Source organism: Electrophorus electricus, chromosome 11, assembly GCF_041902795.1.
Source record: "Electrophorus electricus isolate QZ-2024a chromosome 11, ASM4190279v1, whole genome shotgun sequence".
Classification (NCBI taxonomy): Eukaryota; Metazoa; Chordata; class Actinopteri; order Gymnotiformes; family Gymnotidae; genus Electrophorus; species Electrophorus electricus.
Genome location: NC_137507.1, coordinates 12903331 through 12928970, shown reverse-complemented (window position 1 = coordinate 12928970; position 25640 = coordinate 12903331). Strand labels below are relative to the sequence as shown.

The window sequence follows — 25640 nt, the reverse complement described above, 5'->3', positions numbered from 1 at the left end:
GTAGATTTGAATGGCCAACCATCTATAGTTTTCCCAAGCTGAAATTCTGTGATGTTATTTTAACATGGCTGTGAAAAGTAAAATTTACAGAGTATTTTTTCCTATAACGAATTTGCACATAACAAACGTGCGTTCAGATGGGATTTCTGTTCATAGACTAACATGACATGGAGGGTTTGGGGAACAAAATGAATGAATTAAATCTATAAATCACTCATTGATAAGCACATTTATTCTTTGTTTTTGTTTTTATCCTGTGGAAAAAAACTAATGGAAGAGAAAGGGAAACATTGGAGGAATTTATTTCCTCCAAAAACAGAATAGGGAAATAAATGGTAAAAGAAGAAACAGTAAGATAGATGAAGTGGAGCTAGACAAGGTGGAAGCAGATTAGATTCATGTTGAGAGAGACAAACTACACGAACAGGACAGCAGCTCTTGGTGTTGATTTATTATTATAGATAATTATTGTAGCACTGTATGTATATTAGGCTAAATCAATTAACCAATTTGAGTATTAGTAACTATGGAGAAAATTTAAATGTCTTTACATGGTCATTAATTTTACAGTTTGAAATAATTGAATAAATAATTAGGCGGTTGCCACCTCTTAGTGTGCTCCTGTCACCCATGTATGAAATCCTGGACGTGCCACCGATACGCACCTTCTTAGACACCTTATTATAAATTGGTGAAATAATAATAAAATATGTTAATATAGGTTTAGTGGATTTACAGGAGATTAGTTTCCAGTTACAAAGAATCAAAGGCAAAGTGCTTAGGTTACAGTTTCAGATACCAGAAATGTATGTTTTTAGGTATTTGTTCGTATTTGGACATACAAGACAAACAATATATCTGAAAAGTAAAGAGAGAGATTGTGTTTGTGTGTGTGTGTGTGTGTGTGTGTGTGTAAACCCCTACCTCATCTGAATCTGAGTGTGGTCCCAGTTTGTTTAAGGGGTCACAATGAGTCATCCATCCATTCTCCTCCAAACCCCATTCTGAAAGCTCCGAAAAGATGGGTGAAATCCACTTAAAATTCCAGGCTGGCTGGTCTTCTTGAGGCAGGATGGGGGCACTTGGAAATTCTTGTGGGATGACAGCAAGGCTTTGATGTTAGAAGGAGAGAGAGCTCTTGTCCTTTGGAGATCCGCATTCACTGCTGCTCCCTCACTAAAGGGTGTACCACCTGCACGTTCTACAGTCCATTCAGGGCTGTCCGCAGTCAGAGCACCCTATGCATAAAGAATACTACTAGCCATACGCATATTCACATATAGCATATTCAGAGACATAACAATAAATGATTATACGGACATTTATTTTCTTAAATTATGAATAATTACATTATTAATTACTATTCCATGTGCCTCTTTTCCATTTCCAGTTACATTTCTTCTTTCTCAGTCTAACAAAGGCACACACTAGTAGTACTTCAGGGGTTTTAGTGACCAAATATCCAGTAAATCTCAAATATGCGGCCAATACACTATGCACATATTCACAGTACAGTACATATTCCTGAAAACACACCCAAACCTTGTCCTGCCATTGTCTATAGGGTCTGAAACAAATCTGTATGCACTTTCAAGTTGCTTTTTTGCTTATCCTTCTTGCATTTTTAAAAGTTTCCTTTCTAATTTGCACCGCTGTAATCTTAGGCATATTTTCCATTGTGTGCTAGGGTGTGTTGTGCGATGACAGCCCAGCAGGTTTGCCTCTGGTCTCACTGTGCCCCTCTCTCGACAGAGTTGCAGGGGGCTGCATCCAGCCTATTTCACGCCTTATGTTTAAGGAAACGGAGCGTTGAGCTGAGCCTAGGTTGAGCTGAGCCTAGGTGCTCTGACCTTTCAGCAGTGTCTTTTCTCTCCCAGTGCTGCACTTGAGCATAAAACACTCCCCCAAAACACATACTGCCTGCCACTGTTATGTTTATGACCAGATCTGAAGGCCTTACCACACACACATGCATATGAGCATAACCTGTCATTCATACTCTATTAAACAGTTATGTTGCAAGTGCATATTTAGCGCTCATTAAAGGGGTAATGGGTGTATTCATTTCCTGCAGGGCACTGTGGGAGATACACAGCATTACCTGGATATCAGGATGTTTGTATCTCTGCATCCTGTCATGAATGAACATCCTTTCGCTGGTGTTAATCACCATGCCTTCAGATGTGTACTTTACCGCTGTAAATCTCACCCCCCCCCCCCCACCACCCACATCCACGCCATGCCCTTTCCAGCTCTGAGCCAACTGTTTTCCGCATGGTGATTATGGATGAGATACAGAGCTCATCCGCCGCTCTTGGTTCAAACAGCCTATTCTCTCACTTGGCCTTTGATGTCTTCCTCTCAGTGTGTGTCTCTTACTGGGAGTGCCTCGCACGGGAGCCTTGCATGGGAGCATCGCCATGGCAGCGGCCAACCCACTGCTCACCTCCAAACTGAGAAAGGGACTTTTCAAGCTGGTACAGAGAGCACCCCCTGATCCATCAGGCTTATTTTATTTTACTTATAATTAACAACATAGCATAGCACATATTCCATGAGAATCATCTAGGGTATCATTCCTTCAGGACAGTGTTTTGACAGATGATTTGAAAAGAACTCTGAATTATTTTTCCTCACTTCTTGGTGCAACTGAAGGCAATAGGAATGCCCTGTCCATATGATAAAAAAAAAAGTCCCATCTCTCTCAACAGTTACAAGCCTAATTAAAGTGGGCTCATAGTCCTCATGAATGTGCTACAGGAATCAGGTGTACATCTGCCGAGGCAGCCATAACTGGAGCACATCTGACCACTTGCAGACTGTCTGTGCCCCTAGCAGGCTATACAGATGTGAGAGGAAACTTTGAAAGGAGCATCGACCAAAACTATAAAGAGCTGTGGACATGGTGCCTGTATCCCAGGTTACTGCCGTTCTGCGTGCCGGGTGCATTTTTGAGATTCCACAGCATGTTTTTGTTATCGTTGGATTTTCCCCATGAAAGGTGACCCTGCAAGGCGGCAGGGTGCCTGTCTTCTTGGTGCAGGAGGGTGAGTGAGCTGGGTGGAGCCGCTACGTCATCAGGTCCGCTCCACTGCCCTGCCGCCTAGTTATATTACCCTGTCTTCTCTAGCCTTCTCGTAACCTTCCTGTGATGACAGTGAAGTAGAATAGCAGAGCTGGGGTTTAATGGAGTAACATGTTATTGGTTCTGGGTTTAATGTTATCAGTCCATAAGTTTTTTTTTTGTTTGTTTGTTGGTTTTTTTTTGGGGGGGGGGGGTTTGACAGAGATAAATGATTCACTTTGTTAAATAGCACAAAACAAAACATTTTATCATTAGTGTTTCACTTTTTAATTAAGCCCCAATGATTTCCATAGTATAGATATTCAACTTCTTAGAGAAAGTATTTTCCCTGCTTAGTAGCTGGTCTACCACTGAAGCTATATGAAGTATCCTGTGTTTAAGCAAGATGTGTGTGTACCCCTGAGGCTGGGCTGGAAGAGGGTGAATCAGAATTTGGGGTTAGTTTGTGAGTGATATGTGGGTGGACCAGCTCTATGGCATCTGCTCATTAACAGCAGCAGGTGTTTGCAGCTACTTTATGGGGCTGGTAATTGAACGAGAACATTCTTTTCAGATGACACAGCCTTTCACTTTACACAAGAGCAAAACAAACATGATTTGGTTTAAGATTCAAATAACATACAAAATAACAGTGATAGATATAATGCATATCTGATCAGTGGCGGTCTGGCCTGCTCAGTCTCTAAAATTCTTGAAGTCATTTTATCATGTAGAATTCCAGCTCTGACTAAAACGTAGGCTTTATAAATGTTTTAAAAACCACGTTTACTCCCCCTCCCCCCCCGTAAATTTCAACGTGTAATTTGCAGAGGTTTTAGAATGTGTCAGTCAAGTGAGGCAGCTGCTGAGGGGACTAACACTTCAGCGTCCATTGGTTCTCTGCTGAAGCTACTTGCCTGTAAAACCTCAGCTACCCTCTTCTCTTCTCCAGCCCCCCACACAGACCCAGCAGCACATGGGAGAAATGACTAACACTGGATAAAAATACTGCTGCTTATACAACTGTCTGAAGATGTTTGGTATTAGTAGGGAACCAAGGCCCGCTGAGAAGCACTGGTATAATAATGTTTTAAATACCTTTAGGAATTTTTACAGGTATTATAATCAGGTATTATTATCAAAATGTAAATGATGGAGAATTTTGTATATTCACTGACTATGGTTTAGCCACTGTTCAAAATTACAGTAGATACAGCACCAACAGTGATATGCTTGTTGTCAGCAATTGAAAGAGCTCAGCTTATGGCATGCTGGAGACACTCAAGTATGAGGTGGCTTTATTTGACTGATATCACACCCACATGAAAATAACAATCCATTCCTTAGCACTTTCCTATGTCTATTATATATGAAGCAGCTTAACAGCATTGTTATACTTCAACTAAGTATCGAAACTTACAAAAGTATGCATTGACTACCCTACATTATTATAACACCTAGATATACTTCCATTTCACATGGCATGTAACTACAGAGTAAAGCTGGAAAAACTTCTCATAATGCAAGCATACGTATTCAGAGAGATCTTCGGCCATTCACTGTCCATGTGTAGAAAAAGAATGTTGATTAAACCAAAGAACATGAACTGAAAACAGCAGTTACCATCTTCATTCAGGTCACACAAACCCAAAAGTGCCTCTGGTCTGTAATGTGCTCCCTGTGATTCATGCCCATATTTACAGTAGAGCCACAAGCCTCCCTGCAAAACATCGCAGGCCGAACCCCACTGAAGACAAAGCAGCCTGTGACTCACCCCCACCGGCGTCTGCGAGACTGGGGGGGGGGGGGGGGGGTTATTGCCAGAAGGGAGTGGAGATCTGGGCTTTGACCGTGAAAGGGGATACCAGGAACATGAACAAAAAGTCTGGCGAGGGTGGAAGCAGCAACCCAGGGAGGAAGGATCCCAGGAAGGATGCTGGGGATCTGAAGAAGGTCAAGATGAGCGATGGCCCCTGGGGAGGCCACAGGCCAGGAAGCTTAAACAACGTAGTTGGTGTCGGAGGGCCGGTTAGTGTCAGAGGCCACTCTGAGCTCCCTCTCTGATGTGGTGTGGGGCTTTGGCCTGGGTCCGGAGGGGCGGGGGATCGTTGATGATCCCCCGCGATACCCTGGGAAGACAAAGACATGGGCAGAGTTAGAGGACTGACAACACTGAAGCCTAATAAGAAATTATTTTCTAATACACATTAATTAACAGCTCATTAGTAAATGTCATTAAATTAATGATTGAGACCACATCTGGTATAAAGAGAATGGCAGCATATGGTTGTTAGAAATAACACAAAGCCTGCAAGCCGCAGGCCTCCCTCCACTGCTGCAGAAGTGAATGACTCCTGGCCGCAGGGAAGAGACATGCCTGCCCAACATTTTACTTGAGCCTCCAGAAGAGCCCAGGAAGGCTATAAGGTTACAGTAGATTATGTGAGGTCATCCATAAACAGGTTGCCATCAGTAGGCTGGGCTTGGGAAAATGGATGTTTGGGATTGTGAAGGGGAGTGAAGTCTTGGTGGGGATGGGGGGGGGCTCGTTTTGTGGTGCGATCGGGTTGCTAACTCACTCTTATTACAGTGACGTCCATGCCAACCGTCCCGGCACTGACACCTGTTGGGCTCTAAGCAAGTCCCGTGTGCTCCGCAGCTGGGCTCACAGACAGCTGCATCACACACACACACACACAGAGACATGTTCAGACTCTACATTTAGTGGGGGGGGGGGGGGGGGGGGAATGCTGTTTAGAATGTCCGGAAGCAGTTAGTCTGTTCATTGAGTACACTGACCACCGGTTGTTCATTAAACTAAGTGTGTGTATTATAACCTTACATTTACAATACAGCTACAAGAAGTACAAACAACTTATTTTCATCATCTTTTCAAAGACAGACAGAGAATACACACAAATGATTGTGTGATAGCTGATGAGGAATGGTGATGGACAGTCTCACCCTTGGAGCACAGATCTCCATGGTAACCCTTGCTGCACTTGCATTTGTTCTTGCCCATGCATTTGCCTCCATTGCGGCATGGCTGCCGGCATTTACCTACCACGGAAATATGACAACCACACTGCTAAAGCCGCCACTAGACACACCACCACATACAGCATCGCAAAATTCAGCATACCCAGCCAATAATCATACTGAGCCGATATTCAGCATCGCTTGCCAACACTCAGTATCCACGAGCTAACCAAGAAAAGTGCCAAGCTGCTGTAGCTGGTTGAAATGGAGTAGTCAGTCTGTGTTGGTCTAACATTAGTAAGATACAGTACATAACCAACAAGCATAAATAAAGTTTTATATACATACAGTTGTGCTCATACAGTTTACATACCCTGGCAGAATTTGTGATTTTTAAATATTTCTTCAGAGAATAATAATGATAACACAACAACTTCTTTTATTCATGTTTAGTGGTTGGGTCAAGCCATTTATTATCAAACAATTGTTTTTTGCTCTTTTAAAAATCATAATGACAACAGAAACTACCCAAATGACCCTGATCAAATGTTTACATACCCTAGTGCTTAATACCGTGTATTGCCTCCTTTACATTCAATGACAGCTTGAAGTCTTTTGTGGTAGTTGTGGATGAGGCATTTTATTTTCCTAGATGGTAAAGCTGCCCATTCTTCTTGGCAAAATGCCTCCAGCTCCTGTAAATTCTTGGGCTGTCTTGCATGAACTGCATCTTGCATCTCCCCAAAGTGGCTCAATGATATTGAGGTCAGGAGACTGAGATGGCCACTCCAGAACCTCCAATTTTTCTGCTGTAGCCAATGACAGGTTGACTTGGCCTTGTGTTTTGGATCATTGTCATGTTGGAACATCCAAGTGCGTCCCATGCGCAGCTTCTGGGCTGATGAGTGCAAATTTTCCTCCAGTATTTTCTGATAAAATGCTGTATTCATTCTGCCATCAATTTTAACCCTGCCTTCTGCCTGCATAGATCACACATCCCGAAAACATCAGCGATCCACCTCCGTGTTTTACAGTAGGGATGGTGTATTTTTCATCATAGGCCTTGTTGACTCCTCTCTCAAATGTAGCGTTTATGGTTGTGGCCAAAAATTTCAATTTTGGTCTCATCACTCCAAATAACTTTGCTCCAGAAATATTGAGGCTTGTCTCTGTGCTGTTTGGCGTATTGTAAGTGGGCTGCTTTGTGGCATTGGCATAGTAAGGGCTCTTCTGGCGACTCAACCATGCATTTTTCTTCCAAGTGTCTCCTTATTGTGCATCTTGAAACAGCCACACCACTTTTTGTTCAGAGAGTCCTGTATATCAGCTGACATTATTTGTGGGGTTTTCTTTGCATCCCGAACAATTTTCCTGGCAGTAGTAGCTGAAATTTTTGTTGGTCTACCTGACTTTGGGTTCAACAGAATCCCTCATTTTCCACTTCTTAGAGTTTGAACACTGCTGATTGGCATTCTCAATTCCTTGGATATCTTTTTATATCCTTTTCCTGTTTTACTATTTACTATACAACTATTTTTTTCCTGCAGATCCTTTGATAATTCTTTTGCTTTCCCCATGTCTTATGCATGGTTCTGTCAGGAACGTACTGACTCTTTATACACACACACTGATTGACAAGCAAACAGATTACAGGTGAGGATGGTTACCTTTAATAACCATTTAAACCTGTGTGTCAACTTGTGGGTATGTTATCATGCCAAAACTTCCAGGGTATGTAAACTTTTGATCAGGGTCATTTGTGTAGTTTCTGTTTTCATTAGGATTTTAAAAAGGGCAAAAACAATTGTTTGATAATAAATGGCTTGACCCAACCACTAAACATGAATAAAAGAAAAGTTGTTGTATTATCATTATTATTCCCTGACAAAAATATCAAAGAAATCACAAATTCTGCCAGGGTATGTAAACTTACTGTACACACACACACACACACACACACACACACACACACATATACACACACAAACACACACACACACACAATGCAAAAGTTATTACCTGAAAAAAAAGTGTTAGTGACTATAGGCATGTAACATAACTTCATTACTGCAGGCTTATTATTTAGTTATCATTCATAAGGAATTTAGTTATGATTCAGTAACTACTGAAAATTATTCTGTAACTCCATTAAGACTAAAATAATTGTATTTAGCTTCAAAAGTGAAAAATAGGAGTCCGGACACACCAGCTAGTCCATGGACTGTACAGGGTTAATAAAATCCATTAAGCAGTGGAAACTATGCATCATGCATCATAAAGAAAATAATTACACCGGTTCAGCTTTTAAAGCCCTCAGCTAATTAACAGCCAACAATGGGATATAAAAATAAAGAGTAATTGAAACAATGTGAGGGGAAATTTAACACATCTGAAAAACAAGGGTGTGGATGTATAGTTTTGAAGATCTCCTTATGATCTGTACATGACTGAATCCCACTAAATTTCAGTGGACTTTTTGTGCTGTTACATATAGATGAAATGGAGAAACTGTTGATGATATCTTTACTGATGAAAGAAAACCTTAACTCGACATGAAGGCCGCTTTTCAAAGCATGTTTTCACAGAGAGCGCGTTACCTGATCCTACAGAGGATCAGAGGGCTAAGATGAGTTTGGTGCTGTTTCTGGGCAGTTTCTGCAGATGAAGACGATGTGGTGTGTTGGAAATACTACATCACTCCGTTCTCCACCGATAGCCCTGAATGCTCCAGCACTGAGCTTAATCTGCGTCCTAAGATAAATGGTTTTAATGTCTTAATGCTTTTTCCCCTGACATATCAAGTAGCGGGAGTGTATGATTTACTGCCTTTGAAAGGTGATAATTCATAGTGTGAAAACATCCTGTCTTTGAGCTGGGGTGCTGAGACATGATGACAGAAGAGGATGAAAGGTAAACATCAAGGGGAATGTACAGACATTAACCAGACTAAACATATATATTAAAAATAATATCTACAAGCATTAGAATTTGCTGCCATATATTAATGTTCCCTTCATTAGCCAAAACACTGTCTGCAGCTTGTCAGTATTTTAATACCATTTCACATTGTAACAAAGGGATGAAGTTGATAGTGTTGATAGTAGTTGTGTTACCATTCATGCACACACAGGTAATTGCCTAACTACTACTAATGGTATTAATACCTTCAGCTCACTGGCTGGAAGTCAGCACTTGTGGTTGTCATTAAACTGCACAAAGTTAAATTTGCCAACGTAGATGCTGGCCCTTTTTCCACAATCGTAAGATCACACTTCAGTAGGAAGTTTGTCTGAGGGTCTGCTCTGAACATGGTATGTGGCAATATGAGCATCGCAACTAAGTGACAAATCCCTTTTCTTTAAAATCAGGCACTGGAGCATGAGACACAGAGTTCTTTTCAGTCAGGTTCTTACCTCTGGTCTGGTTATTGGTTAATCATGGAAAATGTAAAGGCCAAGATTCACAAAGTTCACAACATTTCTGCTGAAATCTCTACTAGTACCACATATGGTCAATGGGGGCATACATAGTAATATTGAAAGTAGCTTTTCAGGCCATGTTGTAAAAACCCAGACTATGAGTAGCTGATCTTGACTCAGTTGCCTTCTGTATCCACTGGGATATGCTAGGTAAAACTGACCATAGATCTGGACTCTTGCTCTGCACAGGCTAACATGGCCTTATGAGAGGTCTGTTTGTACTCACTTTTTTCACAGCGGCTGCCCTCAAAGCCAGTGGGGCAAACACATTTCCCGGGATGGAAGCAAGTTCCCCCATTAAAACACGTAGTGCTGCAGTTTGCTGCAAACAGAACAAGGTGAGTCCAGCTAAGGCTAACCAAAGGTCAAGCGGTTTGTGCATGAATGTAAAATATACTAGTAAGAATGACAAAGTACAGTGCCACATTTCAATGGTCAGAATCAAAAAGACAATTCATGCAGGATTTAGGGTGAAACGCCCTCTTACCTTTCTCACAGCTGGCACCATAGTAGCCTGGGGGACAACCACACAGCCCTGGACTCATACACAGACCTCCATTCATGCACCGTGGTGAACACAGGGCTGAGAGCAGAACACAAGCTGTCATTCCTGTGATGTACTTCACAATATCCGAACATGATCAAATAAAATAAAGCAAGTTCTGGTTTTATTAAAAACAACCTTTTTGCAAATCAGCAACACAATGCCTTGATATAGTCTGGATAGTGACATAGTCAAAGCAAAGTAATCTTTTAAATCTAATCCAGTATAAATCCAAGTTTAAGATTGCAAATACATAATGGTTATAAATGTGAGTTTCAGGTCTTTCATAAGACCTGGAAATATGGAATTGGAAATATGTAGTATATTTCAGAATGCACTGTGCTCCCTCTTGAAAATCAGAGCTTAACGCTGAGACATTGGTTTGCCTGAACAGAGTATAAGACTCAGGTTCCAGGGGAGAAGGGCTGTTCGGTTGACTTTTTGGTGGGCTTTTAGAACCAGGGTTACCTTTTTCACACTGCGTGCCATAGAAGCCATCGTGGCACTCGCAGACCTGCCTCTCGTTACAGTAGCCTCCGTTCCTGCAGCCCCCAGGACACTTCGCTTCAGAGGGCAGGAGAAGAGGGGGAGAGAGAGCAAAGGCGTGGTGTGAGTTCTCCTGCCCCTGGACCCCTGCATCTTCTCCACCACTTCAAGGGTCGCCACATTTCCACAGTGCGGCAACTGAATTCAAAAGCAGTTGTGTCTTCAAGAGAAGTGAGCAGCAGTATTCTGAAGGAAAAAACTGCAAAGGCTTTGAGGTGAAACCACGATGTCCGCAAGCCTGTGAAACATGTCGCATCCAATATAGTGCTTCAAATTTGGATTGCTGAGGTTTAGCCAAAGCTTTATTCTCGTTCGCATGCCATCTCTGAAGGCCATGTGGTCAACGTACATTAAAGGCTCATGTCACGGAAACAAGTGTAGCTTTCAGACATGTTTTAAAACAGTTTCCTCTCTGTCTATAAGCAATAGTGCTGTCTGGAATATTTGCAACAGCTGACCAGCTGCAGAGGAGAAGCTGACACCAGCTCTCAGCCCTTTGCTATAGAGCAAATACGGAATTAGCTAGCGTGTTTGCCTCATCTTCTTCGGAAACAAATCTAGTCTGAGTCCACTGTGAGCTCTTTGAGCTCATATGAGCTTACCACAGCGATGACAATTCCCACAGATGAAGATGAAGTATTTTTGTTGATTTTTTTGCACACCGTATGCGGGATCATGTTTCTCTGAAGTAGCATGAATCTAATATAGTGTGTGGTCACTTCTTGGGTCAGCTTTTTCATCACAGAAACCCACAACTGAGGTTTATGCTACAAGGGCAGCTCCATGACTGCTGTGTGCTCCTGCGTGATGGTCACTAGAGCACTTTCCTCTGTGAAACATACTGCTTCCTGCTCACTGGGACACTCCAGCAGATGGACCATTTGATCTGTGGTGTCTGTGTGTAGGGGGTGTGTAAGGAATGCAACACAAGGTAGGCGTGTGTGTGTGTGTGTGTGTGTGTTGAGTGGCTCTGGTCTCACATTCTCATGGGCTGCTGCAGCTGGCAGATTTCACATGACATCACGGGCTAGTGATGGCCTTTGTGTGTGAAATGCAGTGTAACCCATATCACATCTCTCTTCCTCCTACTTTCCATGACTTTTATCATGTCTTATCATGGTTCATCATGTCAGCTTCGTGATGAATGCAACATATGCCTTCACTGTCTGATGCAAACTCACTCTGCATAATTCTGCCATCAACTATAACAAATTATGCAGTAGTTTATGTACTTCCATATCATTTTAATGTGAGCTGTTCATTAGCTTGTGCCTAAATTAGTGCACTCTAGTGAAGACCTGCTGATTGCTTATTCTGAGGTCTGAAACCACAGACCACAACTTGGGTCGTCTGTCATCAGGCAGCAAGCTGAGGCTCCTGCCGCAGTTCCCACGAGACACTGAGGTTTGCCCAGTTTGCCTATCCTCCAGCTTGCCTTTCCTCCTATGGTCTCATACAGCACAACACACAGATTGAATGACAAAGCAGCTCATAGCACCAATCCAAAGACTGACACAAAGCACGACTTTGAAGCAAGGCCTTTTTTTTTAGATGCATTCATCATAACTTACTTTAACAAACCTTTTAATTAGCCATATGCAGTTATTAGTGATCCTATGTTATGTGATTATGTATAACATTATGCACTTCTTTATTTCCTTAAATAGTCTAAACAGATGTGCAGCTGGTATGCATGAAGACCCTAACCTCTCTGGCAGGACTTGAAGAAGATGGCGTTATGCGGGGTCCGCAGAACGATGTTTCCACCCCCGTCCATCACCAGGATGGTGACCTCGAATGCCGCAACACCGTCCTGATCGCCTCGGCATGGGAAACCTACCTGCACCACTACGCATGCAAACCCATTTATCATGTGAGCGATCACATGCAAGTAGGAAACACTGCCTGTGCGGTGTCTCCTTCCAAACTCAATTAGGATACACAAACCCCTTAGATGTAAGACATGGCCCAAAGGATCATTTATAATGCAACCTGTCATTTTTGATATGCTATTAAGTGCTTATTGACCTGAAGCTTTGTGCGGTACAGAGCCTAATCGGGGGACGTTGACAGTAGGGTCATCCATGATGTCTTTGTCGAATGAACGTAGAGTCTGGAACTCGTAGAAGTACTCAGCCTGCATTGGAAAGAGACCTGGTCTTCACTATCTCTTTTAAATAACTAAAGTTTTTTTTTTTTTTTAAAGCCTGTGGAATTGACTTGTGGGCCTCCGACATTTGAGACCAAGCAGTGAATGCATGGTGAAAAGAGAGGCTCCGGATTCATGAGTTTAATTACACTGTGTAAATCATTCCAGTGGAGGAACACATATATCTGCAAGGGATGAATGGACCCTCATGGTTTGCGCATGCATATGTTTGGGGCTTCCCTCTGAAAGGCTTTCCTCCCTAAATAATGGTCTCAAAGCTTTGAAAATTATACACTTGACAGAATGGCTGTGATTGAACAGTAAAACACACAGAGACCACAAAAAAAATTCTCAAAAGGAGATGAAAGCAAGTGGCATCCAATTCTGCTCTCTCCCCAGCTCTCTCTTACTCTTTCTCTCTCTCCCCTTTTTCTGTCCTCCTCTCAAGATTTCTGGAGCAGGGTGGTGTGTGATGAAGAGAAAAACATGCAGACCGTGTGGAGAGCTTCGCTAATCCTACTGCTGAATGGGAATAACCAACAGATAACGCCCGCCGCCAGCCTTTTATGCCCGAGGCCTTTGTTCTTAAGCCTCCACGGCAGGCTTTGAAGTGCGAAGTAACAGAGACCAAGAAAGAGTGGGCCCTCTCTCTGCCTGCTATTCTGTCTCCCTCTTTCTGCACCTCTCTCTTTGTTCTGTATCCCTCTTTTTCTCCCCTTCTCTCTTACTTCTCTCTTTTTCACTGAGTCAATATGCCATTTGCAGATTATGATCTCAGTGTATATGGACAAATCATTTGTGAATGCAGGATCTAGCAGAGGGCAAAAACAAAAAGGAAATTCTGATTCATAGCATCCACAACATACCCTTTTTATACTCATATACTCTCAGTATTCACTCAAACCTATTTTTTTCTTCCTGTTAAATTATTTAGACCTAAAAACCCTAGACTTCAGCAGAAAATGCAGTATATTAATTAAATATGTACAATTTGAAAGCATGGTAAATATAGGAAATTCATAAAACTTTACATAAAAGAAAGAAAAATCTTCTAATGTATGAGTCACTTTGGTGCCATAATACCACTTCAAATACTGACATCATTGTGTAGATTTAATACCATGCAAGTCAAAAGTAGCCAATCCCTCCTACCAGTTTGATCTAACTGCCAATAAACACAACGCATTTATCCTGGTGCACTTTGTAACAAAACGTTCAAACTGCAAATGTACTACAGAATGACATGCCATATGACAGTTCAGCATCTGGTCCAATTAAATGAGTGCAACACCTACAGTAATTGACTATCCGAGCCACTGCTGCATCACCACATAGCTGGTGGTCTTTATCCTTAGTTACTTGACCATTTAACAGGCTTCCCAGCTTTGAATAACACTCAAGTCAAATGTGACATTTGACTGAGCACAAGGAGACCACGTGTACGGTGGAAGAGATTTTGCCACCGCTCTTACCAAACCAGTGACGAGCACCAAAGAGGGGTGAGCATGCAGTAGCCGTCCAAACGGACCTTTCCCAGTAGAATAAAGCAAATAAGGTTCTGGCACGCGCCTGAGAACGTGAGGCCCAGATGTTTGGCACATGCGTGAAGAGGCGGGCTCGCAGCAGCTTTGCGCTTTGATCCGTGCCGCAGGACTACGACACCAAAACTTAAAATGCCGCAAAAGATATAAATTACAATATCAAAAATATAAAAGAAAAAGAAAACTTTGCTTTAAAATGCACTGTTTACTTTTCGACTATTAATATAACAAAAATACTGTTCAGATACCCTCGATGCATACATTTTTTTCCTGCTTTCTGCCCATTTTTTTTTTTTACGTCATATTCATTTACTGTTATTTCTTAATATTTAATATCGCTAATTATGGTTACTGCATAATCCCACATAATTCAAGGAAATGAATACAAAGACACATATGTGCTAACAAGTCTGACAATTACGTTATATGTTTACTGTACCTGTAAGCAATATGCTCTAAGCCATATTCTCTTTCGCCTGTTTTACCTGATCAGTCACTTGCCAGGTGAAGTTCACGTAGTGGATATGAACAGGTATAGCGGGCATCCGCTGCTGCGCTTTCTTGAAGTCGTGTGTGAATGGAGCCATTCTGCCCTCTGACACAATCAAAATATCCTCCTCGAAACCTGTTGATTGAAACGTTTCACCACTGAATGCATTCCACTCCTCAGACTAATATAATACAGACTTTGATTTTCATTTCAAAGAGACTGCTACATAAATAATCCCTCTTCAAATGCTGATCACAAAAGAAAATGCAGAAATACTTAAAAAATATTGCTACATCAGTATTGGCATCACGTAACTCTGTTTACCTATTAATATCCTAGCTTGGTTAGCATCAATCCACATGCACAGACTTCCTTGCTCTGGGGCAGCTTCGACTACCAAACCCCCCAAAAGTAGAAAAAAGTAAGTCTTAAAATACAGCTGAAACATAGGCGTCCCAAAAGCCATTCCGCACAGTCCTTCGGCTTATGCACTGTGAAATGTAGTATTAATGTATCCCTCCTTGTGTTAAACTCCCGTATTAAATCTATGGCAACTACGTCTTGAATTGACAGAATGGAAATGCCTGCACTGCTTCGCAGGCTACTTGTATACAACAGGACCTGTGATTCCGAACCCCTACCACAGGGTGGCGTGATATGCCAAAGAGGACGTGAGGATCTGAAATTGCAGTTCCTTGTTAGGTAATTAGTTAATCATGACTCGTAGACTTTAAGATATCATTACTGCAAAAATATTTAGAATATTGTACGAAACGTTGTAACATTTAGGCTAGGCCTATATATTTATTGATGCATGTAAATATAAATCTAAATAAACTTTTGTATATATATTTCTAACTTGGTAACAGTATGTATATGTTTACATAATACGCCCATAAATTTAACTGTTAAATTACATTTGTGAAAACGCCCAAACGAAATATTTCGCTGTGTTCAACTAAAATGAGCAAGCTCTTCAGTAAAATAAGTCAATAGCTGAATACATTTATTTTGTAATTATATTTCAATTAACGATTGTGTTTATAAATTATTTAACATGAAATTTCACGTTTGGATTAAAAATTCAAACTTTACAAAATGTTTAATTAAAAGTGAAATAACACGGAAAAGCTAAGCATCAGAAACAATTAATAAACAATTCAAAACGACTCATAATTGCAGATTTTACTTAGACTATAAAATAAGATGGATATTAAACAGCAAAAACATCTTATCTGAACGTCTGAACTTTTTTTTCCTCCCAAGTTTACTGTCTGGTTCTACTACTTCTACGTCACTTCCTGTAATGCTCGCTGTGCGAGTTTCGTGCAAAAATGGCGTCTACGCAGCTAACAGATGAGCAGCTTTTCTCCGAGTTAAAACGTCTAGGGTTCACCCCGGGCCCGCTCACTGAGAACACACGGCCCGTGTACCTAAAAAAGCTTAAAAAGCTACGCGAGGAACAACAACAACAGCGGTCCCGGGGCGCTAAAGGACGCAACAGCGGCAGCATCAGCAACAACAGCGGTAGCGGCGGTACTAACGGCAACACGGCGGCGGGAGCGTCGGGCTTCAGGACCAGGGCACCCCTGAACGCGGCTCCGAGCCCCGGCGGCCGTCGGGATCTGAACGAAAAGCGCACGGACAGGGCGGGGAAGTTCGTTTTGGGATTTAGCTCTGACGAGTCGGACGCAGAAGCGCCGCTGAAAAAAGGAGGCCCGAGCCATAATGGCAGTAGGAGAGACCGAGGCTCGGGACCGCAGTCCCGGTGTGTAAGGCCTACGCAAGAAACACCAGCCGCCGCTCGGAGGAGTCCCGGAGCCCATCTCGGGCTGTCGGCGGTGCGGCGGAGCGCCTTCACATCTCCATGGTGGACAGACCAGGCCAAATCGGACTTGGGGGAGACGCAGTCCTGCGTGGCGAAGGATAACGATTACGGCGAGCCAGAGGAGAGAGACGATTCTGAAGAGGAGACGGAGAAGAGCAGCCGAACTGTGAACGGGAACAGGGCGTCTTACGCGGCAGACGCTAGTAAGCTGGCCGGGGATTATTCCGATTCGGACGAGGAGGAGGACCGTGAAGGCCAGCGTTATCGAGCACGCCGACATCTTTCCAGGGGTGAGCCGAAGTCCGCTTCGTCTCCGTACCGAAGTGTCCGGGAGTCGGAGAGTGGTCAGGAGAAGGCGTCGGGCATCATCGCAGTAAATGACCCTCCTGGCGTTGGAAGTCTAGACGTGATGGGGGAGCGGGGGGAGGACGATGATGAAACAAGCGAGTTTAGCGGTGGCTTGTTCAACCGCAGTTATCCAAAAAGTTCTAGTTTCATATCCGGCGTTATGGACGAGAAGGACGGGGAGACTAGCAGCAGCAGGCCCGCTGGGTGCAGTAAGAACCACGTCGACGGCGGAGATGGCGTAGCGAGCAGGTTTAGGATCGGGCTCAGACCTCGCTTTTCCTCGTGTAATAATAGTCTGTCCACGACCTACCGACCTAACCACTCGAACCACACAGGCTCGAACCATAGCTACAGCCAGGCCGCCCACAAACATAAGCAGGCGGTTCCCGAGGACGAGCTCCTCCAGCAGTTCCGAAGGGAAGAGGTGTCTTCGACCGGCGGCTTCAGCGCACACTACCTGTCCATGTTTCTGCTGACCGCTGCCTGCCTGTTTTTCGTTGTGCTTGGCCTCATGTACCTGCGGATGCGGGGGTCCAGCGCTTCAGAGGGAGTTGTTGGTAAGTGTTGTGTTTCTGGCTGTAATTCCCCGGGTGGCGATTATGATTGTCTTGTCAGTTAATTGTTTCGGTTGAGAATGAATTAGAATTTCAGGCTTCTGATTATTGGGAATGCCTATGAATCTCAGAATCTAAGAGCAGCCTACTTATTTAGGCGGTTTTATTAGTCATTGCCTGCAACTGATTGGTGTTTGTCTATGCTTCTTTTATAGGTGTAATCAGTTTATTATGGTTGTTTCATTCCTGTTTAAGTAATTAGCCTAGATATAAGACTACATACACACACATTTTGTTAGCTATGTATACCCAACACTGACATTTCCTTGCAATTTCTTTAGAACAGTTGAAGTGGCTGTGTTTCTTCCTTTAATCCCAAGTGTCAGATTTACACACTACCTGTTTTCACCCTGCACTGTTCACACCCTCAGACAGGAAACAGGCACTGTTGCCCTGTAGGGGGGACATCAGAACAGGAGTGGAACACCCCTTTGGGCAATTAAATGTCTGCTTTATTGTATGACTGACTCTCGCAGGCACCCAGAGTTTCCCTACCATAGTGCTGCAATAGTGAAAAGTTCAAAAGAACTTCCATTTGTCGGTTGCTCAGCTGGTTCAAGTTCAGTGTAATTGTGTGTGATCTCTGAGCAGCTTTGTTTGATCTCTGAGCATTCCAGCCTTATTCTTAAGTGGTTTACGGGATCATCTATATGATTTGTCACAGGAAATGGTGTTAATCCACTGCTTCACTTTGCAGCATTCCTGAGCTGCATGCCTTCTTTACACCATTCCTCTAGTCAGTGTCTGATCCTTTGCAATACGAAATTTGCATGCCTGCAATTAAACTAGACAGTAACAGTCTTCTGGTCATATTGTTTTACTGGCATGGAAAAATGCCTCAATGTTAATGGCCAGATTATTTATATTGAGATCTAAGTAAATATTTTAGCAAGTCAAAGTTTATATTCAGTGTTCTGAAAGTGTGCACGTGTCTGTGTGCCTGTGTAAGTGTGTGCATGTGCGCATGTTTGTTTGTCTGTGTCTGATGTGCCCTAAGAGGCTCATAGGGAGGGTCCTTTGATTGAACAGCCTGTGACTGACATCTAGGTCACAGATGGGCTAAAGCAGCCTAATTGTGTGTTTCTCGAGTGCTGGCACACCTAGAGTGATCAACTCTGCCAGCTGGCTGCCTGACCGGGTCCCTCACCACTCATCGGTTGGCTACGGTCTGGTTTCTTTGTATAGCTTTTGATGTGTGGAGTAAAATATTAACATGGCTTGTATGTTGGGTACAGGTTCTGTCTGAAATGGATTTGCAGTGCTGAATGTTGCAAAGCCTCTTCAGTGACCCGTCTGTAGCTGAAATACCTTAGAAGGTCTGATGGAATTAGGCTAGGGTGATTGCTTCACCATGTTAGCATGCAGAGAACACAATGAAATTGTCCACGCACCTAACATCAAAGGAGATGTCTTCATGTTGCTGTGCATCTTTTTACAGGTTCCTACTAGACCCCATACACACATTCAGCGAACAAACATGTCTGATTGAGAAGCCCTGGCTGTATTATTTCTTGGCTGTTAAGTTGCAGATGGGGGTGTGAAGTCATGTGTGTGCACATGCAGAGAGGCAAAAGTGATGTGTCTGCCCTCAAATCATCACTGGAAATGCAGTCATGTTTTAAAACTTATGATCTAGGCTGACTTTGAAAAGCTTTTTGCTGCTGTAATAGCACGTGTGTGTTTGTGTGTGTTGCAGCCAAGAGCCACCCATTTGGTACAGTCTTTGACAACTCATATGTAAGTAACTTTGAGAATTCTTTGAGAGAGTTTTAGGAGTCCACAGTACATAAGAGTCTTTGTTTACATGAATATCAGTTTGAATAATTTTCATTAAATCTACATCAATGACAGGAATTCAACGTTGAATTCCAATGCTTGGCGGGTCCTAGATTGTGTAATTACTAGTAGCTAAGTGAACAACTAATATAACTGATTGGTCAACCATCATGCCTAGATAAAGGAAATGTGGAAATTTGTCATCAAGATCCTGAAGATTACTTGAATGCCCCTGTTCTAGAACATTGCACCCATATTAGAGTTAAACCTTTCTCCTTTTTCCTTTTTTCTTGTTCTGTTTTTCTGTTGAATTGTTGTGTGTAATGGGCTCATCACATGATGGCAATGATGGAGTGCAGCGGTAAACGTGTTGCCGTCCTAAACATTGTCCTCGCTGTTTTCCTCTTAGAACAATACAGAGAAGGACCTCATCCTCAGTCTTTTGCTCCAGCTGCATGACCATCTGGCTGATATTGCAGGTGACTCTAGATTTTAGTGTGTAGCCTATGGTGGTTGTTTAGCTCGTGCATTTGAATAGGTTTTTTTTTCTGGATATGTTTCTGTACAGATTTACATTAGCATTTGCATTTGTGTGAATTATAAATTTTATGCTGTTTTTAACTTGCATTTTGAACAATGACACATTATTATTGAACTGATTATGTATTTTCTTTTTTGTATTTTGATGTGTTTCTTTCAGGAGAACATGACTGCAAAGACCTCACCGACCCATTAAACAGAAGTATCTCCTTCTCAGAGGCCACTCAGTACCTAAAGGTACCTTGTGTTTGGCATGTCCAGACCACATTTTCATGTGCTGGGAATGGCATTCACACTTCTTTAATAAGCACCATTTAATTAATTTTAGTGTGTCAGTGTGAGGGTATCTACCTTGAATTAGAAGTATCCTGTTTTAACATGTAATTCCATTGTTTCAGTCAAACCCTTAGTCAGTCAACATGTAATTATTCTGATTGGTTGGTCTGTGTCAGTATCTTCCAGTTCAGCAGATCTCCTTGTTCTGATACACCTAGTCAAAATCCACTAAGGGCTTGTTATTTTGCTGATGGTTTAGTAGGTGTATTAGAAGTAGTTAAAAAAAACTGAGCAACGCAAAACACCTCCAGAACTGGGAAATGCTTATCAGTGAAATTGCTTTTGTGTAGCTCCGAAATAAGGATTATGAAAACTGGATACAATCTTCCCTGGAGTGGATCATTAAAACAGGAGAGACTGCTGGTATAAGGTAAAGTGATTAGTTTATTGTGTTTGTTAGCTTTTCTCTCATTTATTGTTATCATTCTTCTAAATGCAGTTAACATCAGCATTTACAAAGACCATCCCTTTACACATGTGGGTCAGCAGGGTAAGTGTGCGCTCCTGCGCTCTCTGTCCTTGATTGCAGGTTGATTGCAGCAGACCCCACACAGCCAGTGGAGGATGTGTCTGAGATCTATCGTCTGGAGTCAACCCACCCCCGCATGTCCTTCCTCTGCCGCTTCCGGCGAGCCTTCTTAATTGTTATCTACAGAGCAATCCTCATCCTCACTGGTTCGACTCTCAGCATTTCCTACCGTACAGTAATTGTCTAGGATCAGGTTTCTGGTTTATAACAGGATGAAGGGAGGCAACAATTAGTCTCTGGACCTCATATGTAAAACTCCAAACTCTGTGCTTTTCAGCTTCAGTTAAGACTATTTGAGGTTGGTCACCCTTTGCTCTCTTTGTCCCTAAAGGCATAGGTGTTGTCTGGGGCTTGATGTGTTACATGAAGTACCGCTGGAGGAGAGAGGAGGAGGAGACCAGGCAGATGTATGACATGGTGGAAAGAATCATAGGTATGGCCACCATGTAACTCACCTGTCCTGCTACAGTGCCATCGTTCCCTAGTGTGCGATGAGCCTTGTTTGTGTATGCGCAGATGTGCTGAGGAGCCACAATGAGGCGTGTCAGGACAACAAGGAGCTGCAGCCCTACCTGCCTATCCCTCACGTGCGGGACTCGCTCGTGCAGCCCCAGGAGAGGTCTGACCCCCACCTCACCACCACATGTTCTTTGTCAGCTAAGCTTCTCCTCAAAGCCTCGAAAACTAGGCTGTCTATCAGAAGGCTGCAGTGTCTGCAGGTCTTGGTATGAAAATTGCAAACTGTAATGCTAGTCAGTTGTTACTGATAAGGGGAAACGTGTTTTTATTTCTTTATTAATTAAATATGCATTTTAAGCATTGAGTGACTCTGTTACTAGTTTTTATGAGCAAATATGAATATATGTGCATGTGTGTAAATATCAGGAAGAAGATGAAGAAAGTGTGGGACAGGGCCGTAACTTTTCTGTCTGCCAATGAGTCCCGTATCCGGACAGAAACTCAGAGGATCGGGGGAGCTGATTTCCTCGTGTGGCGGTGGCTTCAGCCCTCCATGTCCTGTGACAAGATGTGCAGCATACCCTCCAAAGTGTGGCAGGGCAAAGGTAAGCCTGTGTGTGCCATATTGTAACCCTGGTGCATCAGAATCCTGCAATGGCCAGTCTGTGGATGAACGGCATCCCACTTGTTGGGCATATCCAACACCCTGTACTTGCTCTTCACAGCATTCCCTTTGGATCGAAGAAATTCGCCACCCAACAGCTTGACGCCATGTCTGAAGATCCGCAACATGTTTGACCCTGTAATGTAAGTTCTCCAAGCATTGGCTCTGGTGAAACTATCCTGAAAACAGTTTCACCAACAGTTTCAGTTTCACCAAGAAGGTTGCTGGCCAATATAGGCACTGATGTGCACAGCAGTGAACATGACCCTTCATATGTGTTAGGGATGCTTGTATACATGGACTTCAATTTGCCTGATGACAAAGCAATGAGGTTAAAAGTCCAGATGTTTCCTCACCACCGGGTGTTCTGATTTGAACAGGGAGATTGGGGAAAACTGGCACCTTGCCATTCATGAAGCCATCCTGGAGAAATGCAGTGACAATGATGGGATTGTCCACATCGCTGTTGACAAGAACTCACGAGAGGTGGGTGAGAGGTCCTCCTGTTCAGTACACCACTCTTTGTTACTGTCTGCTGGTGTGCCAGAAAAGACGAAGCTACATCATTAGTATAAGTGCAGAATGACATGACCTGGTAAAGCTACAACGCTAAAGCTAGGGAATGCAGGGCCGCATATGGGTGTTATGAAAGTTCTCAACTCCTCTGTACCCCTAGGGCTGTGTTTATGTGAAGTGCCTTTCAGCAGAGCACGCAGGTAAAGCTTTCAAGGCTCTTCACGGCTCTTGGTTTGATGGTAAGTACTTTTTTAATTATAATGGAGGGGAGGTTATAATGACCATGGGTTTATTTATGACCTGCGGTTAGGAAGTACTGAGCACTTGACCCTCATGCCTTCTGCTCCAGGAAAGCTGGTGACTGTGAAGTACCTGCGCCTGGACCGCTACCACCAACGTTTCCCACAGGCCCTGGCCTGCAGCACGCCCCTGAAACCCTCCAACTCCAGCATGAACACCATGGTCCGTCTGCACCAGCGTTCCAGCCCATCCAGCTCCCTGGCCTTCTCCTGAGGGCCTTGCGGACCACTCCTCAGCCTCCAGCGCCTCCTCTTACGCCCCCCCCTCCCCTCCCCTCCCCTCCCTCCCTTCCTTCCACATGAGGCTCCCCTCTTTTGGGTCCTTTCCAGCACAGCGGGGACTGATCCCAGGACCTCTCCCGTCACTGCGGGCTGGAGGACACCGCTGTCTCCCTTCAGCAGTGCTCAAGGACGGTTTACTACAAACCAGTGAGCTTCCTCGTCCTTGAAATTGAGCTGTAGAGGGAGGATGTGTGCACTAGGACTGGTGGTGAACATGTGGGGAGCTGTCAGAGCTTTGGTTAGGAGAGCTGCTCTGTTTTCTATATCCCTCCTCCAAGACTCTGGTGCATTGGACACAATGTATATCTTCTTTTTCCTTTATTTTTTTGTTTACAAACTGTCTTTATAGATAAAACAAGGAAACAAAATGGCTTCCAATCTATTTTAATGTTCAGAATTGAGGAAATATATGAGAGAGCTGGACCTTCTGTGATTCTGCTCTCCACCCTCTGCATTTTGTCCAGCTGACTCCCCTCCTTAGTTAAAAGGAGTTCTTTGGGGCTGTACATAGCTGCATGTGCGGGTTAAAGTATCCCTATATTTAAGCTTTGAATTGTATCATATAACGTGGATGTTTATTTCTCTGAAAATGTTTTAGCTGATGTATTCCCACTTTTTGTAGTTTTTAATCCAAAAACAATGGCATGCACACACTCAAGAAGGAGTGCTGTAAATATTTTTTGTCAAATGGTGGTGGTTGAAATTGTGTAAAACTGCAAATTGTCATAAACTCTAATGCATTTCTTGCCAACAGAATAATTATACCAATTGCATTTGAGCTCAGAGAAGTGTCAGGGGAGGTTTTGACAATGGGTCATGTTATACAGGCCACATGGCTATGAAAGATGTGTGGAGAAATTAACTGGCTTTCTCTAGTTTAATGTTCCAGTCCTCCCCTTCATGCAGCTCTGAACACTGGCCTCATTTTTACCATCTTGATTGTATTCCAATATACTTTGGTTTTTTTCTTTGTTTTGAAAGTTATGCTTTTTCTTTTGATTGGTGCAGGCTGGTTTTGACTTTTCCATTGAAAACCTATCCCTGATTAACACATTTGAAGCTAGGCCACCTCTTCATCAGCATCTTGTCTGGCTAAGTGGCGCAGTTAATATTGTTTTCTTTGTTTATTGTTTTAATTTTTACCATCTTACCTCCCTTCTCTGCCCTTTTCTTCCAAAAATTGCTGTTTTTTAGGAGGTGCTATTCTTGTGCAGTTATGCTGGTGGCAGGATTAAATCTTATCTAAAGGTTAGATATATGAGACACTCATGAACAGAAAGTATGTTAATCCTATCTTTTTGAATAATGAAACACATGCCAGCCATTTAATTAAGGTTGGCATTGATTTTTTGAGGTAATCTGAAATTTTCCTACTTAATTTGTATGATAAATTGCAAGAAATAAACATTGTCCCCAAAGTAAACATCAAGCTCCAGATTGAGTAATTCCTGTAGCATTTGCAAAGAATGTAACATGAGTGTTGGCTGAGAGTGAAGTGACAAACTTCTGTGACCAATCAGTGCCTAGATGTTGCTAGTAGGTTTGGTAAATCTGTCCCTTAATTTTCAGTGATTGCTGGTCTGTGCTTTGTATGTACTGAAAATGCAGTGCCAGTGAATACTGGGCAGAGAATTTGGAGCGGGATTTATATACAATGCACACTTGGTCAAAAACCTGGCACACTCTGCAGCAAGTAACCTAATGGTGCCTTATTTTTGTGCTGTTTTATTGGCAGGCACTGCATTTGTTGGTAATGTATTTCCGTTTATAAATTGTCCAAATGATGTAATGTTTTAAAGAGCAGATATGGTTGATCTCGCCTCTCCCATTTTGTTGAATTTTAAGAAAAAAATAACATTTAAATCCAGATCCATGGGTTTAGTTCATACAAATCACTTATCACTTAGGTTGTCATGGTAACATATTCGAGTAGGCCTCTAGGTGGGGTTGGGGTCTGCTTCTCAGAGCTCATGCATGAAAAATAAATACACTAAACATTCAAAGCCAGGACTTGTTTTTGGTGTACTTCCACACATCATTGTAATCTTCCTTTGTGACTATAGCCTGGTGTTAACTATTGACCTATTTTCACTTTTTTTACCCTCTGTATTCTAAAGAGAATGTAAAGTTGGATTGGGCTGGCATGGCTCCAAAGCAGTGCCTGACTTGCATTTGCAATGTTCTTTTTCTCTCTCTGATGTATCTGATGTAAACACTGTACATTAATAACTGTAAAATGTAATATTATGCAGCAGCTTTCTCAGTCCATATGGTTTTGACAAGTATTCTGGACCTACAAACCTGAGAGGAAAATGTATAATAATCCAGGCTTTTTGAAGCTTCATGTTTTAATGTAATTTGTCACTTGTCTTGGTAAAAATGCTCTAATTAAAAGTTTATTAGGGGTTTGTAATTTGAAGAGTGTTGGGTCATGAATTGAAATACTTTTTAACTTCTGATGTTTTAGAGTACTGGGAGAGTTTAAATTAATGGAACAGTTTCAGTGATATAGCTTGATGTGCGTTAGCTATACAACCTTTGTGCATTTAATGTGTAAAATCTGTTACCTACATGAGATGAACAATTTACAAACAATAGGCCAGTTTTAGTTAATGTACTCCATTCACAAAAATGCCTTAACCAAGTCAGAAGTAAGT

At 42.6% G+C, this 25640-nt stretch overlaps 2 protein-coding genes across 4 annotated transcripts; one reads left to right on the top strand and one right to left on the bottom strand.

Moving 5' to 3' along the window:
* Positions 1–3904: 3904 nt before the first annotated feature.
* On the bottom strand, positions 3905–15683 carry wif1 (wnt inhibitory factor 1). Of its 2 annotated transcripts, XM_035528336.2 has the most exons (10): positions 15117–15683; positions 14788–14927; positions 12641–12749; positions 12320–12460; positions 10535–10630; positions 10010–10105; positions 9749–9844; positions 6029–6124; positions 5644–5739; positions 3906–5193 (listed from the first exon to the last, which is right to left on the bottom strand). In XM_035528336.2, the coding sequence occupies exons 1-10, from the start codon at positions 15256–15258 to the stop codon at positions 5063–5065; spliced, it is 1143 nt and encodes a 380-aa protein (XP_035384229.1). In that variant the 5' UTR covers positions 15259–15683; the 3' UTR covers positions 3906–5062. The 2 variants fall into 2 exon arrangements, with proteins under 2 accessions (XP_081579543.1, XP_035384229.1); XM_081723417.1 differs by lacking the exon at positions 6029–6124 and having other exon boundaries at positions 3905–5193.
* Positions 15684–15957: 274 nt separating this feature from the next.
* Positions 15958–25396, top strand: lemd3 (LEM domain containing 3). Of its 2 annotated transcripts, XM_027002216.3 has the most exons (13): positions 15958–17525; positions 19279–19319; positions 19768–19837; positions 20059–20135; positions 20525–20604; positions 20764–20909; positions 21095–21196; positions 21280–21382; positions 21649–21827; positions 21948–22029; positions 22267–22372; positions 22563–22641; positions 22752–25396. In XM_027002216.3, the coding sequence occupies exons 1-13, from the start codon at positions 16127–16129 to the stop codon at positions 22913–22915; spliced, it is 2628 nt and encodes an 875-aa protein (XP_026858017.2). In that variant the 5' UTR covers positions 15958–16126; the 3' UTR covers positions 22916–25396. The 2 variants fall into 2 exon arrangements, 1 of the variants encoding a protein (XP_026858017.2); XR_014126066.1 differs by lacking the exons at positions 22267–22372; positions 22563–22641; positions 22752–25396 and having other exon boundaries at positions 21280–21488.
* The last annotated feature ends 244 nt before the right edge of the window (positions 25397–25640 follow it).

Bases quoted from the DNA above. Each gene is read 5' to 3' on its own strand.
- wif1 (XM_035528336.2), bottom strand. From the start codon at position 15,258: ATGGCTTTTGGGACGCCTATGTTTCAGCTGTATTTTAAGACTTACTTT. The intron at 12,461-12,640 runs GTCAATAAGCAC...TTGCATGCGTAG, and splicing joins TGTACCGCACAAAGCTTCAG to TGGTGCAGGTAGGTTTCCCA. The intron at 6,125-9,748 runs GTGAGTACAAAC...TTTCCGTGGTAG, and splicing joins GGGCAGCCGCTGTGAAAAAA to GTAAATGCCGGCAGCCATGC.
- lemd3 (XM_027002216.3), top strand. From the start codon at position 16,127: ATGGCGTCTACGCAGCTAACAGATGAGCAGCTTTTCTCCGAGTTAAAA. The intron at 20,136-20,524 runs GTACCTTGTGTT...GCTTTTGTGTAG, and splicing joins AGGCCACTCAGTACCTAAAG to CTCCGAAATAAGGATTATGA. The intron at 22,373-22,562 runs GTGGGTGAGAGG...CTGTACCCCTAG, and splicing joins TTGACAAGAACTCACGAGAG to GGCTGTGTTTATGTGAAGTG.